Source organism: Canis lupus, chromosome 38 (assembly GCF_048164855.1).
Source record: "Canis lupus baileyi chromosome 38, mCanLup2.hap1, whole genome shotgun sequence".
NCBI lineage: Eukaryota > Metazoa > Chordata > Mammalia > Carnivora > Canidae > Canis > Canis lupus.
The window spans coordinates 17,225,921-17,247,525 of NC_132875.1; the positions used below are offsets into that span (position 1 = coordinate 17,225,921).

At 32.8% G+C, this 21,605-nt stretch overlaps 1 protein-coding gene across 1 annotated transcript; it reads left to right on the top strand.

Annotated features, from left to right (window-relative positions):
* The first annotated feature begins 1,357 nt into the window (after nt 1–1,357).
* RGS18 (regulator of G protein signaling 18) lies at nt 1,358–16,021 on the top strand. Its single transcript, XM_072814343.1, has 5 exons — nt 1,358–1,754; nt 2,237–2,338; nt 3,603–3,664; nt 12,837–13,003; nt 14,500–16,021. The coding sequence occupies exons 1-5, from the start codon at nt 1,636–1,638 to the stop codon at nt 14,755–14,757; spliced, it is 708 nt and encodes a 235-aa protein (XP_072670444.1). The 5' UTR covers nt 1,358–1,635; the 3' UTR covers nt 14,758–16,021.
* The last annotated feature ends 5,584 nt before the right edge of the window (nt 16,022–21,605 follow it).

The window sequence follows — 21,605 nt, forward strand, 5'->3', positions numbered from 1 at the left end:
GCCCTGACAACTATTTTCTTGAAATTAATAACTTGAACAGACTAAAAATAAAACAGGTCTCTTTTACATTTGTTAACTTGTTTTTTAATATCTACAATTTTAGAGGAATTAAACTAGTCAGTCCTGGAGATCAAAAGCTCTTCAAAAGATTAAATCACATGCTCCTGGTTTTCAAAGCCTCTAATAATTCCAGATCTTCTCTTCCACTGACTTCCGAGACTTGGCAAGAATAAATCACTTAGTATCTATCATTCTTAGTTTCCTTTTCTACAAAATGTGAGTTATGGACTGTATCAGTATTTCTTAGATATTTGGTTGTCATGAAACAGTAAAAGAAGTGGAGGCTAATCAACTTCAAGTTGCCATTTCATTTTTAATAAGGACATAAAATAAACATACAAACTGCCGTCTCTAGTTAATATCTTTCATCAAAAACAACATTTTAACAATTAAAAAAGAGAAAGTCAAATTCAAAATAAGGAATTCCTTCATATTAACATACATAGAGTTTAAGAAAAAAATTTACAGGGAACATGGGTAGCTCAGTTGGTTGGGTATCTGACTCTTGATTTTGTCTCAGGTCATGATCTCAGGGTCCTGGGATTGAGCTCCATGATAGGTCTGCACGGAGCGGGGAGTCTGAAGATTTTCTCTCTCCATCTCTGTTTGCCCCTCTCCCTGCTGGCATGCTCTCTCTCTCATTCTCAAATAAATAAATCTTTTTGTTTAATTTATATATTGTCTTTTTCCCCATTTTCACCATGGACTGATAGAAATTTCCTAAATATCTAAAATCATTCCATGAACCTGTGTCTAAAAATTATTGAATGAAATGCTTTCTATAGTCTCTTTCAAATATAAAACCCCGTGATCTATATTCTTATTTTGATACAAGATGTTAAGCAAATGTAATTTACATTATATAGCAGTATGTCAATTAAATGTAATTTACTTAATTCATTGTCATTAAAATAAATTTAAAAAAATTAAGAACAGGGACGCCTGGGTGGCTCAGTGGTTGAGCCTTTGGCCCAGGGTGTGATCCTGGAGACCCGGGATTGAGTCCCACATCGGGCTCCCTGCATGGAGCCTGCTTCTCCTCTCTCTGCCTGTGTCTCTGCCTTTCTCTCGGTGTGACTCATGAATAAATAAATAAAAATCTTAAAAAAATAAAAATAAAAAAATAAAAAGTTAAGAACAAGGAAAATTATCTCCTAATGTTCAATGTGGTACTTCACCACAACATATTTTACTATACACAATACATATTTAAAAACTTTTTAAAAAGTTCCTGTGGGAAATGACAGTGTCATTTGGGTCTATTAAAGCACCATTCTGGTTGCACAAACTAGAAAGAGAAGTTGCACTGTGGTAATACTAGTCTTTATCTTAGAGACCAACAGTCATTTTGCAAATTTGTAGTATCATTTCCCTAAACAACTCAGGACCAAATTGTACTTCAGTTCCTCAGTTCTACTTTTTTGTGGAGACAGAAACACAGCTCTTGGTTCTATTTGTTTTTCTTTTAGGCACTGCTAACAGAGTTATGATAACTTATTGTACCATGAATAATTATGAAATAGTATTGACAGGTGAAGGATGTAATAAATTAGACATCTCTTCATTTTAGAGAAGATGGAAACATCATTGGTTTTCTTTTCTCAATTAAATATGTGCGAATCAAAAGAAAAAACTTTTTTCAAGTTAATACATGGTTCAGGAAAAGAAGAAACAAGCAAAGAAGCCAAAATCAGGTAAAATCATGATCAGCTTTATACTTTTAAAAACATGATTGATGTTGAATATTTATTAGCACTTGTTTTTAAAATATCTGATTGAAAATATACTGAATATACTGTTACGACTGGGGAAAAAAAAGTCTCTTAATTAGGAGTAAACACCTGTTAAATCTAAAGTGCTTTTATTTTAGAAAAAAGTACAATAATTTTAACACAGAGAAGAACTAGTGACAATCTTAATTGAAATATAATCTCAAATACTTTACAATCACTCAGGGAAAAAACAAAATATATTTCCATATGCTATCCTAATTCTTCCACAGACTGAATAAAATTCACCAGGAAAACCATTGAGTCATTGAGTGTGTGTGGGAAGTAGATGGTGGGTGAGAAGGGATGTTCAGGTAATTACCAATCCCAAATTTGTTTGACAGTCAGAAGGAAAGATTTTAATTGTCATCCAACTTGTCCTGAAGCTAATGCCTTTTTTGTTACAGAGCTAAGGAAAAAAGAAATAGGCTAAGTCTTCTCGTGCAGAAACCTGAGTTTCATGAAGAAACCCACTTCAGTAGATCTGGGCACTTGGCCAGAGAAACAAGGTGAATAACTTTTAATTATTTGAAGGAAGATTTTTGCTGATTCTATCATTAAAGGTTTAAGAAAGAGGAAATTAGGGATTTCCATTTTATTGGAAATTATACAGTAATATAAGGAAGGTTAGAGATCTCATTTCAAAAAAGTAAGAATATTCCATAAAATTAAACCACTTTAATAGCTTGAATTAAATAACCTTATAAAAATTTAAAGATGCTCTTTTAAAATTATATACCTGCCAATTTTAAATGATATATTTTACTTCTTATAAACTGATGAAATACTCATTAAATTAAGAGTTTTCACCGTGTAATATTGTCATAGAGGAGACCTAGTCATCTCTTTCCTTAGTGGTTTGGAAAAAGTGCCTTTAGGAATAAAGGCAAAAAAGCATGAGAAGGAAAGTTTTGTCATTTTTAGCCATTTCTTTAATTCAAACAGAAAATTAAGTGGCCTTATATACTAGGATAATAAAAATTCTTCCAAATGAAAAATGACCAATAAAAGATCAAAGACAAATATAAACAACTTTGTAAATTATAACTATAAAATATTTGTTGTATTACAACTTTTTAAATATATATTTTATCCCTTTAGAGCTTCATTAGCCAAACTTCCTGTATCTGTTTAAAAAAAATTGCTGCATTACGTGGTGAGAGCTTAAAGGAAATTGCAGTTTAAAATATTTGACTACAAGATATTATCAGTTAGGTTCTTCTATTTGCTGAAATAAACTGGATATGCAGAGATAAATAGTTTTCTCAAGAAAAAAAAAGATAATTGATTTCTTTTTCTTTGTTCTTAACATAACACATGATTAATTTTCTTTTTTTAAGATATTACTTATTTATTCACAAGAGACACAGGAAAAAGGCAGAGACACAGGCAGAGGGAGAAGCAGGCTCCCTGCTGGGATCTGATGCAGGACTCTATACCAGGACCTGGGATCATGATCTGAGCCAAAGGCAGATGCTCAACCACTGAGCTACCCAGGTGTCCCCATATGATTAGTTTCAAATAAAGTAATTCATACACTCATGAGAAAATACTTAATGTTATTTTAACATATTGTTTGAGAGGAAAAAATCAATAAAAATGTTGACCAATATTTTTGAAGTTTTCAATATAAATACAACTTTCATTACATAATAATAATAAAAAAAAAACCCTATGGCTGAGAAGAGCAGTGTTACAGCATATGTTCGTTCGAGCAGATCCATAAACAGAATTTCTGCATACTCCTTTATAAACATTTTGTTTCTTGAACAGAGTCTCCCCTGAAGAAGCAGTGATATGGGGTGAATCATTTGATAAACTGCTTTCTCATAAAGGTTAGTGGTCTTTTTCCCAAATGCTTTATGTCTTAATAGAAAATTATGCAAAGTATGCATGTAACTCTACAAAGCAGGCTGTCATAAAAATGTAGTCTGATTAGTAATTTACAGCAATCCAAGTTTCTGATCAAAAGAAATAACTAAATTATAGAATAGTCAACAAATGGCAAATATTTTTTAAATATTTTGATTTTATTTTATTTATTTTTTTTTAAAGATTTATTTATTTATTCATGATAGACATAGAGAGAGAGAAAGAGGCAGAGACACAGGAGGAGGGAGAAGCAGGCTCCATGCACCGGGAGCCTGACGTGGGATTCGATCCCGGGTCTCCAGGATCGCGCCCTGGGCCAAAGGCAGGCGCCAAACCGCTGCGCCACCCAGGGATCCCCAATATTTTGATTTTACTAAAAAATAATAATTGTGGTTGAAATAATATTATCTCTTTGTGCTGTGATTAATAGTTTCAAATGTTTTAATTTATTGATTTTTGAATGAAATCCTTGGTTTTTAAGTACCCAATTATCCGTGTTATTTTTATTGTTAAGTGATCTAAAATCTAAAGTAGTACTTTTTTAAGTTATTTATTTATTCATGAGAGAGAGAGGCATAGACACAGGCAGAGGGAGAAGCAGGCTCCATGCAGGGAGCCCGATGTGGGAAACCATCTGGGGACTCCAGGGTCACACCCCGTTTGGAAGGCGGCGCTAAACCGCTGAGCCACAGGAACTGCCCTAAAGTAGTTCTTTTATTCGAAATTCAGGAAACCCTCTTGAAAATACTTTTTCTCAAATTTTGTAAATATTTCACCCTTCATATCAATTATCTATTTTTAAAGCAGAATTTCATTGAAGAGTTGAGAATCAGATGGGTATTTAAGATGAAGCTCTGTAGATGAAGTAGAACATGAGGACAAATATTGACTTCTTGTTTGTTCAAACTATGATAAAGCATGAGTCAGAGGACAGGTTGTCTAGATTATTACTCTTTTTATTATTTTTTTTAATTTGACAGTTTATTGTAAGGAAACAGATATCTTTTCATATGTGGATGCTCAAACCCAGCACATCACCTGATAAATATTAACTGCTCAAATAATATAACCAAATTTGTTGCTAGGAAAAAGGTAGCCCAGGTTCCTTTGAGGGCTGAATTCTGGTTTTCCTCTGCTACATAATCTTAGCTAAGCTTCCTAATACCTCTGACTTTTAGCTTCTTCAACTGTAAATGGAGATAACAATGTCTTTAGCTCCAATAGGAATGGATTTCTCTCAGGATTAAATGAGATGAATAAGAAACCAATAACTAACACTACACAAATGTAAATTAGTACTTCTATTAAGAAAAATAATAATTATCAACAATAAATTTAAGAATCTTTTTCTATTTTTCAGTTTATTCCCAACTGGGTAAAATTACTTAAAAGATGAAATTTCAATTTAAAGAAACATATAAGTTGTACTTATTTGTTGAACTTAGTAAATTGGTACCTAATCTATTCATCATACTCTCATGACCCATACAGAGAGAAGAAATATTCAGTGAGGATAATTAGACCTACAGAAAATTTTCCCTTGGCATTCTGTAATCATTCCGTTTTACAAGTAGTCAAAACTGGGTGGAAAAAATTAAATCTGCTGCTCTCTCTTTTTTCTCTGCTGGTGGAAATATTAAAGAGCTATAAAATAGCAGCAGTTTGAATCAAGAGGGTTCAACATGATAACAAAAGTCAGCACTGACCCACTTGGACATTATTATCATTGCTCTTGATCAAAGTGCTAATTAAATTATATCGAATTCACAAAAAATTATGTTACCAGTATTCTTTTAATCAATCCCCCTCAAAATCCAATTATTTTTAATTGCAAAGCTTATTATAATATTAAATTATAAAGCTTAAAATAATCAGCTAAAAAAGTCTTTTGTTTGCAGTGGTTGAATTCAGCTCATTTCCACTGTCTTGACTCCAGGCAAACAAAAAAAAAAAGAAGAAGAAGGAAAGATCTTATACTCATTAGTATACACACACACACACACACACACACCCCAAGAAAGACCTTATTCTATCAAATTTTACAGAATTCCCCTTTGGTTAAATGAGTAAGTTTCTCAAATTCTGTATGTCATGTCTATATAAAGGAGATAGAGATTGTATTAAATTATTCAGATGGGAAGTGCAATGAGAAATCAAACAAAATATAAAATCAAAATAAAATAGAAATTTGAGTATTTAGTTTGACAAAAATGGCTGATATTAAAAGCAGTGTATGCTGATTATTAGCATCTTTAGAAATAGAGCCACAGAATAGATGGTTCTTACTCTAGATATTAGGGGATTAAACAAAATTCACTAGCTGGACAAGAAGAGAGACCATCCAAGTGAAGAGCCAACATAGGCATGGGGCAGTAATCAGTGCAACTTATTTAGGGAGTTAAAAAGAAAGTAATTCTTTGTTGAGAAACAATTTGAAAAAGGAAGAGTGTCTTGGGATGACAGACAATAGATGAGATTAAAACGGAAAGAGCATGGGTTTGTTATATTTCACAGAACCAACAGAATCCATGGAGTGTTTTGATAATCCTACTATTTTATCCAAATCTCAATATTCAAACATAGTTTTAACTCTTTTAAAAATTAAAAAGAACAGAAGATAAAATCGAAGAAAATCTAACCAAAGTATGGGCTTTAGTTAATACAGTGTATAAATATTTGTTTATCAAGTATAACATATATACCTTACCAATGTAAGATGTTAATAATAGGAGGAAACTGGTTGTAGGATGTAAGAAAACTGCACTATCTTCATAACTTTTCAATAAATCTAGACCTACTCAGAAATAAAATGTTCCTCATTTGTTTCTTTACAGATATTAGGATACATTTTTTTCATCATCACCATTTGACAAATTTGTCTGAAATTGTAAATGAACCATAAAAATCTATAATTTAACCACATATATAGAAATCAATAATTTCTAATGCTATATTTAATAGAAACAAAAATTATGAATAAATAAAAAATCAATATCAGATTATATCTGTGTTTCATAATCATCAATTTCAACTAATTTTAGTTATTAGTCTTATTGATTGACTTTATCAATATAAAATTAGTCAATTCCAATAAAATTATATTTATATGCATATTACACTTAAGCATATATGTGTTTTTGTATACATGCATGATAATGTTGCTGAACAATATATGTTTGAAAATAATTAGCTAGTTATAAAAATGCTATATAACTTGCAATGTATTGTGTAGCCTTTTAGAAATTATTAAAAGAGATTAAATAGATGAGTGCAAGATTTCAACAGGCGGAAGGAAAAATATTCCTGAGCCAATAAAGAGGCAGGAGAATGACAAGGGAAATAAGAGATTTTGGTGTAACTTGGAAAAGCAAGCATTTCACTTTCACTAGGGTGGAGTAGGGAATGAACACATTGGGAAATCAAGTTACGGACAAATTTTGAAAGAGATTGTTAGAAAACTCTGATGGACAGAAAAATAGAATTCTATACATGCAATGTCGACTCCCTGCAAGATTGTCACAAATATAAAAGCTAACCTCAAGGTAAGGGCTATTTTGGAAAGAAAACAAATGACCTTGGTGACTGACTGTGCATGTATTATAAAGTGAGATGATGAAGAGATAAGAGATGAAGGAAAAGAATGAGCCACAGATCTCTAGATTTTATTCCATATTAGCAAGGGGATGACAGCCTTTTATAGTTGAGCGAAACAAGATTTGTGAGAAATAACAGGTCAGACTTTGAACTTATTTAGTTGCTTGTAAACTTTATCAGAAGTTTTGCAGGGATTTTGTAGGCACACACCTAGAATATGGAAGAGTAATTGATTATGAATAAAGATTTTCTAACCATCGCATCTTCAATTAATAATTGATGTGATGTGAAAGGGGCTGTTATTTCCTGCAGAGTCTCTATCGATAAGAAAATCTTCCAACTACTACATAACTGTGTATTTTCCTGTGTATCCTTTTTTTCCAGTCATTGCAAATAATTCCAATATTTTTGACATTTTCATTAATGAATATTTACCTGGACTTTTTTGTAACCTGTATTGTGGTTCTACTAAACTTAATCCTGAGAATAATTCATAATAGTTGAGAGAAGTAGAATATGTAAGTCATTGCACCCGCTTGCTTTAAAAATATAAACTGATTATACTGTGGAAAATACTAGTGCCTTTGAGTAAAGGCTGCAAGGAAATGAGCACTTAACTTTTGGGGAAGGAAATGAGTACTTCTCCTTACACTTTTTACCTTGTGGCTTTTCAACTTGCCCTTCCCAATTTTCAGTTACTGATTTTCTGCAAAATAAGGGATTCCAGTGTTCTACAAGTTAAATTTCTGAATTGAGCTAACCCATAACAAATAGTTTCTTAATCTGTCTCAGAATAAAAGTAAGTAAAATCCAGTCTAAATTTTAAATGGATCACATAAATAAATCATTATTACAAAAGTAACTACAACATTCTGTGTCAGGTCAAGAACTATGAAGCTAAACATTAAAGGGAAAACATGCAACCTAGTAATACTGTACTTGGGTTTCCAACTTGAGAGTTTCTTGACTTTTTGTTTCATTTGGTTTCTTGGCATCAGAAAAATTTTCCAACAGATGCCAGAGTTTCAATTTAGAAACATGCAATCACAAGCGTTTCATATTTGTATGACACATTGAGCCAGCTTCTTCCAGTGTGAATTCTAAACCCAGGTTCCATCAAGCACTTTTGGCAGCTGCAATCACCACTGCTGCCTTCTAAAGAACTGTCTGGTAAGTGACTCCTTCTGTGTACGAAATGGTTCCATTGTGACCTGACTTAATATAGCCGCCCAAAGTGGGTAAAAGAAACAGGAAGTAACTAATGTGCTGTGATAATCTTGCACAACATTGCATATTACTTTTTAAAAAGTAATTTACTTAAACTTTTAAATAAATGAACTATTCTCATTTATTATTAATTCATTTCTTTTAAAAAAAAGATTTTATTTATTTATCCATGAGAAACAGAGAGAGAGAGAGTCAAAGACACAGGCAAAGGGAGAGGCAGGCTCCATGCAGGGAGCCCAACTCAGGACTTGATCCTGGGATTCCAGGATCACACCCTGGGCCAAAGACAGGCACTAAACCACTGAGCCACCCAAGGATCCCCATTAATTCATTTCTTGAATCAGTATTTAGTCTTCTTTATTATATTCATATTATGCAAACAAGATCCATTTTCTTTGATTAACCCATTATAAGCACTTTCAGCACATAGTACTCTCCCTAATATTGGTGCTATGGTTTCATTCCGAAGGTTTGTATCAAACTCAAGACTAATTATGGTAAAAAAGGCCTTTTGCATGATATTCCAGAGCACAATGGCTGGGACATAGTTTACAGTCATGTTTTGTGAACTAATAAAGGGCTATATATTAAAAAACATTTATGTTATTTTTTTTTGAGAGACTTCTATTTGAATTCCATGCAAGTTGATTTTCCTCTGCTCCTCCAAACAAAAGAAATAACCACCAAAATGTCCTTACTTAGCTTTTAGTATATAAATGCCTCTCTTGCCCATCCATTAACCTTCATATTCCTCAGAAGTAAAGACTTTGCTCTTTGATGGCAGTTTATAACTTTGAACAAAATATATCTGGGTTCAACATTATGCATTGTATTTTACCAGCTATAAATTTAGGGCAGCTTCACTCTTGGAACCTCAACTTCTTCATCTGTAAAAATGGGTTACTCAATAGGGTTGACATGAAAATTAAATGGAACTGTGCCTATATAAGGCAATGTGCCAAGACCTTAGCAAACACTCAAAACTTCTATTACAATGAATACTATTGCATTTTCAGTATAATACAATCCTCATATTCATACTAGGTGTTTCATAAACAAAAGATAGGTGAAGAAAGTTATTTTTAATATGTAACAATTTCAGTTGCCTGGCATATGGGTGATTTCTTTTAGATGCTTAGTGCAAAAACACTTTATTATAATTGAGATCTATTAATAGGAAAAATAATGATCATATTCTCCCCAAATTATGAAATTTATTAATTCAATTTAAGAATAATTTGGCATTTAAAAACTGATCGATCATACTTATACATGACATATGGATAGAATAAGTTGAAATCAGAAAAGTTTTTTCCTTCTCTCTGGTCAATGTAACTTTATTCACAGACTCCATAATACTTATACTTAATTTCCTCTTTCCAAACTAGGTTTAACCTAGAACAGACTATTATCTCATTGCAAGATTGCAGGCATTTTATTTTGACTTTGAAATATATACATTTTTCAGGTATTTGGGGAAAATCTTCTGTGTATCAAAATGCTTCAAAGAATCATTTCCCATTTAAATTTCCCTTCTGGGGAAGCTGGGCTGGCTCAGCAGTTTAGCGCTGCCTTCAGCCCAGGGCACGATCCTGGAGACTCAGGATCCAGTCCCATGTCAGGCTCCCTGCATGGAGCCTGCTTCTCTCTCTGCCTCTCTCTCTGTGTGTCTCTGATGAATAAATAAATAAAATCTTAAAAAAAAAAAAGTTGTGTTTAATCAGGAATTATCTTATTAGCATCTAATGACTGCAGACAAGTTCTGGCTTGTTTGTCAGTTTTAAATAGAGCTTCTCAAATTTTTGTAAGCTTGACCTTTGTCTGTCTTCCTAGTTTCTTCATAAACGTTTAACCATTAACACCTGGTACTCAGGGTTAATTTATGAGGAAAAAAAATCCCCCCTTATTCTAGTGAAAATGCTAATGAAAAAAAAAAAAGAAAATGCTAATGGAAGAAGCAGTTGAATAGAGCTGCATGATTCTTTTGTCATGGTAGTGGAAGTCATCACATATGCAATACTTTGGAAATGTCTATAGGTTGCCATGTCATTTTCTGTTCCTGTATCTCTAATATATTTTTAAAAATTGTTTACAACATTAAAAATGGTGCTTCATGGCAAAGAGGACAAATTGTATATATTAAGAGAAATAAATGGTGAAATGTAAAGCATACTTTGAGGATTTGTATTAGTTTCTCATTGCTGCTATAACAAATTACCATAACTTTAGTGACTTAACACAAATCTACAACCTTACAGTTCTGTAGGTCAGAAGTACAGTATAGGTCCTATTGGGGGAAAAAATCAAGGTTATTGTCCCTTCTGAAGGGTCTAGGGGAGAATTCCTTCCCTGTCCATTCAGATTTTTAGTAAAACTCAGTTCTTTGCAGTTTTGGAATGAGGTTTCCATTGTCTCTCTGACTCTAAACTCCTGACCATTTGCACCTTCTAGAGGCCACCTCATTTTTTGGCTCATGACCATCTTCTTCCATCCTCAAAGTCAGTAACAGTCCTCGCGTTGTATCTCTCGAACCACTCCTCTGTCTTACTCCTCCACATTTCAGGAGTCATACACTTAGACTGGATTAGATTATTCACCTAGATAATTCAGGATACTTTCCCCATTTCATGGTCCCTAACCATACTCACATCTGCAAAGCTCTTTTTCCCATGTAAGGTAACATATTCACAGGTGCAGTTCAAATCTGAATTGTTCAAGGGTCAACTCTAGTAAAATATCACAAATAAGATAATGATATACCACCATTTATTTAACTATTTACCCATTAAAAACATAAAGAAGTGTTTTTTTTAAATTTTATTTTACTTAGACATTTAACTTTTGTTTGTCTTAACATCTCTTTATTGCTCCTTCTAATCAAAATGATAGCCTTGCTGTATAGAGTATTCTTGGTTGCAGGTTTTTTCTTTTAGCACTTTGAGATATCATGCCACTTTATTCTGGTCTGTAAAATCTCTGCTGAAAAATCAGCCAATAGACTAATGGGGTTTCCCTTGTATTGTAACTGTTTTCTTTTCTTTGGCTGCTTTTAAGGTTCTCTCTTTATCTCCACTTTTTGCCATTTTAATGACTTTGTGTCTTGCTGTGGACCTCCTTGGGTTGATTTTATTGGAGGCTCTCTGTGCCTCCTGGATCTGGATTTCTGTTTCCTTCCTCAGATTTGGAAAATTCCCAGCTATTATTTCTTCAAATAAATATTCTGCCCCTCTTTCTTTCTCTTTTTCTTCTGGGATTCATATAATGAAAAAGTTATTACACTTGGTAGTGTTGCTGAGTTCCCTATTTTTCTCATTTGTCCTGTTCTTTGGAGACATATGCCTCTGTCTCTTCATTTTATCTAACTCTCTGTGCCTGTTTCTATGTTAGAAAAGTCAGCTACATTTGCTCTTGAAAGTAGTGGCCTTATGAAGAAGTCCTATGGTGCCTTGTAATGAAATCTCCCCTGTTCACCAGAACCTGATTTCAGGTGTCTCCTATGTGTGTTATGTGTTTTACTGTTGTGGCTGAGCTTGGGGTGCTTGGCACGGGGGTCTGTTTTTGCTACTTTCTGTGTGCGTGCAGTATCCCTTCCTCCTGCAGAGAGTCTCATGGGTCCATTTGGCTCCCAACTGTGTCTCTGCCCTTCCTACCCTTTTCAACATGGCCTCTTCTCTATATTTAGGTGTGGAGTCTTTTCTGCCAGGCCTCAGATCATTCTCTGGGTTACTTACACTGATACAGGTGTTATCCAGTTGTAGATAATAGGTGGAATAGTTTCCTGGCTCTGTAGAATAACCCCCACACCCCTGAGAAAGACATTGAGGGACCTGAAAGATACCCAAAACAAAGTCCTGAGCAGGGATTTGTCCCTCTTACCCAGTTCTACATATGATACTGGCCTCATTTCAACAAGAATGACACTTACCTTTCATAATTGTGAAGATTAAAGCTAATTTATATGAGATCTCTCATGTATATTATGCAGATATGTATTACTTCACTACATTAGAGGGAAGACATAGCTATTCTGTTAATATCAGCAGTTATACTTTAATATCAAGTACTACTTTACAGAAGAGGAGGTGAGTGAGGGGATGGATAGGTGATGGATATTAAGGAAGGCACTTGTTGTGATGAGCACTGGCTGTCGTATTTAAGTGATGAATCACTAAATTCTATACCAGAAACAAATATTACACTGCATGTTAACTAACTTGAATTTAAATAAATATTTGGTGGAAAAAAATATCAAGTAGTATAATTCCTCAGCATTAATATTGTATAGTTAAGATATATAATTTCTTTTCTTGGTAGATGGACTGGAGACCTTTACCAGATTTCTTAAAACTGAATTCAGCGAGGAAAACATTGAATTTTGGATAGCCTGTGAAGAATTCAAGAGAAGCAAAGACCCTCAACAAATTATCCCTAAAGCAAAAGCAATATATGAGAAATTTATACAGACCGATGCTCCACAAGAGGTATAGTAAAGATGATTATAAAAATTTAAAACTCCTTGAAAAATTTTTAAGAGAGTCTGCCTTTATTAAATTGGTATCTTCATACATTCTACAAGAAAGGTCAAGATTTTATTGAAGCAAAAATGAGTATTTATGTAAATTCCTACATACAAACAGAATGCATTTAAGGCTTTGCCATGGAAGCAAAATTATAATTGAAGTCATTCCTTGGGGTTATTTTTATTCTACACTAAGAATGAATACAATTACTTGCAACATTTAGATTCATTCACTTATCCATATTAATCATCTAAGCATAAGCAATGTGCCATCAAAACTAATGATTTCTATATGTGAGGAAGGCAAGACAAATTGAAAAGTTTGTATAATGTACCATTATGTGGGAGCACATCTACCTATGCAAAGTTTTGATTATCCCCAAAATAATTATTCTCTTTGATAGACTAAAAGAAAATTTTATAATTGATAGATGAGGGAAATCTAATTTAACAAGGTTCAAGTGAAAAAACAGTTGTGATTTTCTTTGATTGCAAGCTCAATGTGAGATAACTTTGTGATACAAATACTAAAACTATAAAACTAGCAAATATTACCTGATTACCCTCAAAAATAATTTAAATAGAGTTTCTGTATCTTTATTATGCATTCAATAAATAGTGTTTCTTCACTGGAGTGGTAGAACTGGTAGTCTATCACTATTAAAATTTATGTTTCACTATAAATTAGTATTGTCCATAAAGTAGCATTGTCTATGTGGATATCATTTCACATGGAATGATGACTGTTTTTTCTTGTTTCAATATGATTCAATCTGTTCTGTGTTTCAATACATTATTCTGTTTTTCCCATGGCCACTTTTATACACAGATTTTATTTATAAACAGCTAGTTGTATGGTGTTATTCATGAGGGAAAAAGAAGGAATCCTAACTGAAAACTTACCTCTATCAGAATCAGATATAGCAGTAATGTTTTGATAAAAAGCATTAAAGAATTTTTTATCTTTAAAAGACATCCATTTTCAGCACATACTTGATGGTAAGAAAGCATCATAATAAAATGAAAAGAGCATGGAAATAAAACAAAAGCCCCACATTGAAATCCCAAATATGCCCCAAACTCACTGTTTACCCTCATTCAAAATAATTTAATTTCTATGAAGTTTTAGTTTCCACTTTGAAAATGATTTAACCTAAAGGTCTGTATGATATTTACAATGTTTCATTATTCTAAATTAGCAGAGAGTGAAAAGGGCCAGGATTATAAAAAGAGAAGAGCTAGATGAAATGCCAGCCCAGAATAAACCATTGGATCCCAAGATTTATAACCAAAAAACAAAAACAAAAACAAACAAACAAAAAAAAAACAACAACAAACACACAAGCATCTAGATGCATTATGCCCATTCCAGCACTGGATCAATCCCGCACTGTTTTTCAAAAGTGTTTACTTAAGTAGATTGACCATAATCATACTTTTTTATTATTATCATTCCAGGTTAACCTTGATTTTCATACCAAAGAAGTCATTACTAAAAGCATCACCCAACCTACCTTACATAGTTTTGATGCTGCACAAAGCAGAGTGTATCAGCTTATGGAACAAGACAGTTACACACGTTTTCTGAAATCTGACATCTATTTAGACTTGATAGAAGGAAGACCTCAGAGACCAACAAATCTTAGAAGACGATCACGCTCATTTACCTGTACTGAGTTTCAGGATGTAAAGTCAGATGTTGCCATTTGGTTGTAAAGAAAATTAATTTTGCTCATTTTGATGGCCAATTTGTAGTCTGCTTTTAAGATATAACATGCTTACTTTTAACAAATAGGTACATCTTTAAAATAAAATGCATCATGTCAAAGGATTTTAAAAGTGTAAATGAAAACTTAACATTTTAACAACACCTACTATATCTGTCAGTGTATTCTGTAAAGCCTTCCATTTGACTTAATTCCATTCATAATCAGAAAAACCTATTACATAATAGAAAGGAAGTAAAAGAGTAATAACAATGTTTTATAGAATGATTCATAAGACTGTAAAGTTGAATAGAAGTTAAGCCAATAGTTAGACCAAATACCTAGTTTGGATATTTTTTTCTAGATGTAAACAAATTAATGCTCAGATATCCATATATTCAGAATACATTTTTCATAATGATGAAGATTCTTTTTTTCTCAGTTATAGAGAAGTGGTCCTGTTCTTATAATAGGAGAGGGCAGTCATCTGTTCTGCGGTTACAACCCTGGGTTTGAGAATAAACAATGTATCACTTCTAGTGATAAGCCAGAAACAGAAACCCTGGGGAACAGATTCACTTATATAGAATTTCCAAGTTAAACATAATCCACATCGAAAACTGATAATAGGATCCATGTTTGGGCTCATTTTTAAGTAAATATGAACATGCTACTGTAAGTGGAACACATTTCCTCTTTTTTATTTTTATTTTTTTTATTTTATTTTTTTTGTGGAACACATTTCTAACAGTCACAGAACCATGACCAGATTCTACCTAACTCCAGACTGGGGCTAGGAACATCTAACCTGCTAACAGAAATTACTACTAAAGTACTAAAGTAGTGGGCAGTCAGTGGTTTGAATGAGGCCCAGGGAAGATTTATCCCAGCTGTATTTAGGTTTCATTTTTGGACTTTCAGGAGTGGGATAGAAATTAGAAATGAGAGGAGGTAAAGAAGCAAGGAGTCCAAACCCTGGAGACTCATGTATCTGCTACATTGTCTCCTATAAAGAAAGTGTTCCCCCATTGAGCATGTTCTTGTTCCAAGTCTCATTGAATCATTTCATACTGTATTATTCAAATAAGATTATGCTCATAAGTTATATATATGTCTCTACTTTAGGGAAATATTTAATTTTAGATGTGTGTTGCATGTAAATGTCTATATCTAAAGATGTCATACATTTGGCTTTGGCAAATGTTGTTTTAGTTGAAATGTAAAATATAAAAACTGAGAATCACCTATAGTAATAAATATTTTTAATTTCTTCATTCATATAGTTAATGTTTATTTGACCACTAAGTGCTCTTCCTGACTGATTATCCTTTCTGTCATCAAACTACACATAGACATATTTTCTTATTTTAGAATGATACCGGGATAGAAAGTACTCATTATTTTTTCACTGATATTAATGCTAATTCAATTCTTTATACTATTATAAATATGAAGACAAGGTGTCATGCATTTCAAAAATCCACTAAGAGATGATTTTTAATTTTTCTTTGGCTGATTTGTAGTTTTCTGTGGAAGTGTCTTTTCAGAATCTGATTGCTTCATGCACAGTTAAGACATGATATACAAGCTTTCTGATCTCATTAGAAAAATCATGGACTGATTTTAACAGCATTATTCAGGACCACAAATACATATTATGTTGCTTTCTCATTTGTAATACTTTTCAGATGTGTCCAATATCTTGTTTAAAGTATTCAATGAGACCTTTCAAAAACACACCAGGACTTTCTGATGAAGTTAATGCCTGACTTCAAGGAACTTCTATCCATGGGAAGGACAATGTGGTCACAAACAGGAAACAAAACAAACAGAGAAGTGAAAGAAGCCAAGTAAAAATGTGCAGACAGTACTGAGCATTGGCTGAAGGAATTACAGACATATGTAATGAAAGCCTGAGAACTTGAGAACCTCAGTGTCTGGGTTCCCGGAACAGATATGTGAGCCTCAGAAGCTCATTTAACTTCTAAACACCTTTACCTGACACATTTTATATATACATAAAGGCTCAGGATTTCTAATTCGGATCCTCTAAGGTCCCTACATTTACTGATTCTAAGTAGACCACCTGATATTCTGCAAAGCACCTCTTGATTAATGCCCAAGCAAGGAAAAGAGGCAAATAAGTATGGCTAATGAAGGAAAACTTCTGACTAAAGATTAGTATGGGCTATTGGTCTAGGAGTAAAAAGTCACATTTTGTGTCTTCACAATATGTCTGAGTATACTTTGTAGTATGAGATTAGATATTGAATTGTTATCTTTCCACTGTAACTTGCTTTAAAATGCTTATCTCAGGGATCCCTGGGTGGCGCAGCGGTTTGGTGCCTGCCTTTGGCCCAGGGCGCGATCCTGGAGACCCGGGATCGAATCCCACGTCAGGCTCCCGGTGCATGGAGCCTGCTTCTCCCTCTGCCTACATCTCTGCCTCTCTCTCTCTCTCTCTCTGTGTGTGACTATCATAAATAAATAAATAAAAAAATTAAAAAAAAAAAAATAAAATAAATAAAATGCTTATCTCGGGATCCCTGGGTGGCTCAGCGGTTTGGTGCCTGCCTTTGGCCCAGGGCATGATCCTGGAGACCCGGGATCGAATCCCACGTCGGGCTCCCGGTGCATGGAGCCTGCTTCTCCCTCTGCCTGTGTCTCTGCCTCTCTCTCTCTCTCTCTCTCTCTGTGTGTGTGTGTGTGTGACTATCATAAATAAATAAAAATTTAAAAAAAATAAAAAAATAAAATAAAATAAAATGCTTATCTCTAGAAAACTGATCAGATCTCACAGAAGAGATAGATGGAATTCATTCACATAATTTGATTCATTACAGGCCCCCTTTAAATAGTTTTCAGAAATGTATTTATGTTTAATTGACAAAAAATTACATAACATAGAGGCTTTGAAAGTAAATATTTGATTAAAAAAAGTGACATGCAGAGTATTAAGAGACTCTGATAAATGAATATCAACCAAAAGATCAGGTGAATAATATCTGAAACTATGAAATAAATTCATTAAAACATCATGATTCAAACCATAAAATTTTATTTAACTATTATTTATAAGCATATTTATTGTGGAATAAAATAAACATAGTCTTTAAAAAAAACACATGCTTCTGAATAAATAAATAAAATCTTAAAAAGAAAACAAAAAAACTCAACACAAAGCTAAATTCTTTCCAGGCACCTAGGTGGCTCAGTCAATTGTCTGCCATCAGCTCAGGCCATGATCCCAGGGTCCTGGGGTTGAGCCCTGCATCAGGTTTCCTGCTCAGTGGGGAGTCTGCTTCTCCCTTTTCCTCTGTGTGCGCTCTCTCTTTTTCTCTCTCATTTAGATAAATAAATAAATAAATAAATAAATAAATAAATAAGCTAAAAAAAACCTAGATTTTTTCCTTCAAATTTATTTTTGCTGATTTACATAAGTATATAAATAAAGGTGTATAAATAAATATATGTAAATATTACTGAATATACACATGTACATACATAATTGTTGAAAGAAATACAAACTATACCAAATCAATTTTTAAATTTTATTTATAAAATTCTAAAGAACTTACAGTTAAATTGAATGGTTATCTTTATAGCAATGAAAATTCACAGAATTTTATTTTATGGAAAAAATGAAGTAAATTAATTACAGGCATATCTCAGATATTTCTGGTTCAGTTCCAGGCTACTGCAGTAGAGTGAATATCACAATAAAGCAAGTCAAATGACTTTTTTGGTTTCCTAGTTCTATAAAATTATGTTTACACTATACTATAATCTATTAAGTGTGCAATAATGCTTTTAAAAACAATGTATACACCTTAATTATTTTTTATTTTATTGTTTTCTTAACTAAAAGATATTTTATTCCTAAAAATTGCCAGCCATCATGTAAAATTTATCGAATCATAATCACTGATTACTCTAACAAATATAATAATATAATGAAAAAGTTTGAAACATTGAAAGAATTATCAAAATATGACAGAGACATGAAGTGAGCAAAAACAGATGGAAAAATGGCACTGCTAAGTTGTTCAATACAAGGTTGCCACAAGCCTTCAATTTCTAAAAAACCCACAAAGCATAATAAAGTCAAATACAATAAAACCAGACATGCCTGTGTATTAACTGGTCTAGAGTCTGACTTTATCAGTCATAATTCATAACATTATTACAATTTTAATTATATGTATATGCATTTATATATGTGCAAAATTCTCAATTTCCAGATTTTGGAAGTACTGAGATACTTAACAGTATGCTTTATATTAAAATTGTATATCTAATTTATGTAACTACTCAATTATAAAATACTAAGTTTAGGTAGTTTGGTATTTGCCTTTTATACTGAGAATATGTGTCATATACTAAATGAGTTAATTTCTTAAATTCATTTTAAATAGAAGCTATTTTAATTGTTTAATATTTGATTGAGTTTTAATAAAACAACTGGAGCTGCTGATTTATTATTTTGTTTTATTAAAAAATCTTATTGCTTCTTTCATACTTTATATATGCTACATATACCTGAATGCCAGAATGAGTAATGGCAGTTAAAATTAATGATATAAAAAGTGAACATTTTAATTGTAAGTTTTGCCACAGAAGTTAATTTTTCTCTTCTACGTTATGAGACTAAGTCTTTAGCAAGGATAAAATGGGTTGTTTGCTCAAGTCTCTTCAAAGGGCAAGTGATTATTCAGAGCAGACTTGACATCAATGAGGAAAAAAAAGAAGGATTCAGATATCCAATGCAAAATCACAATTATACATTTGAAAGTTTTTGATGAATATATCCTCTTTAAAGCCTCTAATTCTGCCACATAAAGTAAAGGAGCATTTAACAATCTAGTAAAACATGGATCATACAGAAGGAAATGTAGCCTGTGACAGAAATGGGAGGGAAAAGAAAGGAGGTTGGAGAAACAGAAAATTAATCTCTATGAAAAACTTCTTAAATGGGAAAGAATCTTGTATATATATTAATATGTTACATGTAACTGAGATAATTTAATAAACAATTATAGAATCTACAGATATTTTTGTTTCCTGGGCCCTGACATCAAAAACTTGCCAATTTCATGACTTTATATGTGATCATTCTTTCTTCTACATCTGAAAAAGAAAGATTCCTGAAAAAGAAATTGGGTCTCTTAATTCCATAGGCTTCGTTATTTTATCTCTCAGACTTCATCTTCTTAAACTAAATAATAATTTATTAAGATTGTTCTAAAATCTATAAACTCTGTCTTTACAGGTGTGATCCCTTTAAGCCTAGCTTATAAACAAAACTTTTTTGGGTGGAAAAATAAACACCAATGCTTCTATTTTTGATTCCATGCTTGATGTTACATTAAAAAACACTTTAATATGAAAATTGAATCAGGATGTTTAGATAAAGGAAGTAAAGTCCATGTAATATGACTTCAGAGTGTTGAAAATAAGATGCAATGTGAATTTAAAATAAATGGTGCATAGGAAGCCCAAAGTTTTTCTCCTTCTTTAGTATACAGGACATCAGTGCCAAGAGGCATCATAAGGTTACATTTGCAAATTTTAGGAGGCAGCTGAGATTTTTGTGAATAGAAAATACACAAACTGGAATTTTATTTTCCTCAGAAATCATCAGAGGTTAAAAACGGTTCTGAAGGGGCTCCTGGGTGGCTCAGTCGCCTAACCATCTGAATCTTGGTTTTAGCTCAGGTCATGATATCAGGGTCGTGAGATCAAGCCCCGTGTAGGCTCTGTACTAGGTACGAGTTTGCCTATCCCTCTTCCTCTGGACTTTCCCCTACTCATGCACCTGCTCTCACCCTCTCTCAAATAATTAAATAAAATCTTTTAAAAAAATGTTCTGAGAGCACTCTCAAAATAGAAAATAGTTTGTTATTTGTAGTAACATGCAAAATTTTGTTTCTAGGAATTTTTTTAAAGATGTTATTATTTATTTATTTATTCATGAGAGACACAGAGACAGAGAGAGAGGCAGAGACATAGGCAGAGGGAGAAGCAGGCTCCACACAGGGAGCCCGATGTGGGACTCGATCCTGGAACTCTGGGATCACACCGTGGGCCAAAGGCAGGCGCCACATGGCTGAGCCACCCAGGCGTCCCTGTTTCTAGGAATTCAAGGTATTTTTATCCTAATAAATGAATTATTGGAAGTACAAATAGAGGATTTTCAGACATTTACAGAATCTAAGTGTCTTTGTTTCAATATGTGTTTCACCAATTTCAAGCAGCCTGAGGAAAATGTCAAATAGGCCAGTATATGGTTAGAAAAGCATCTTGAAATCCTGAAAATATTAAGAGCTAATTGTTGCAGTTACCTTTTTCTATTCTACTCTATTCCAATATTTTAAACATTATTATTTCATTTTCATCCTGAGACAAACCAAGTATTTTAATTTTCTATCAATTATCTAGGTTTTCATTTCATTATATAATAGGATTGATGACTTGGAATGCTAAAGGCTCTGTTGAACCTCAATAATGTAGAGGAAGAGACTTTTTTTGAAAAAGATTTTCCTAAGCAGATTCATTTTACAATTTAATTTCCTTCAATGAGGTAAAGGTCAGTGTGAGGCTATAAGAAAGTTAATTTGCATGAGGTATGCACATGGAATATGAAAACAATATAATATGAAATATTCATAATTCAAGCTTTAAAAACCAACCTCAAGGCTAAAAAAGCAATTATTATAGGAAATGGCTCAACAATTACAACCAAGTTTTTGTGATGATGTCAAATAACATACTTTCACTCTTAGAGACATTAAGAGACAATATTGTAGAATAATGACAAAGCCTGAGTGTAAGCGATTGTTTTTATTGCTCCTTTTATAT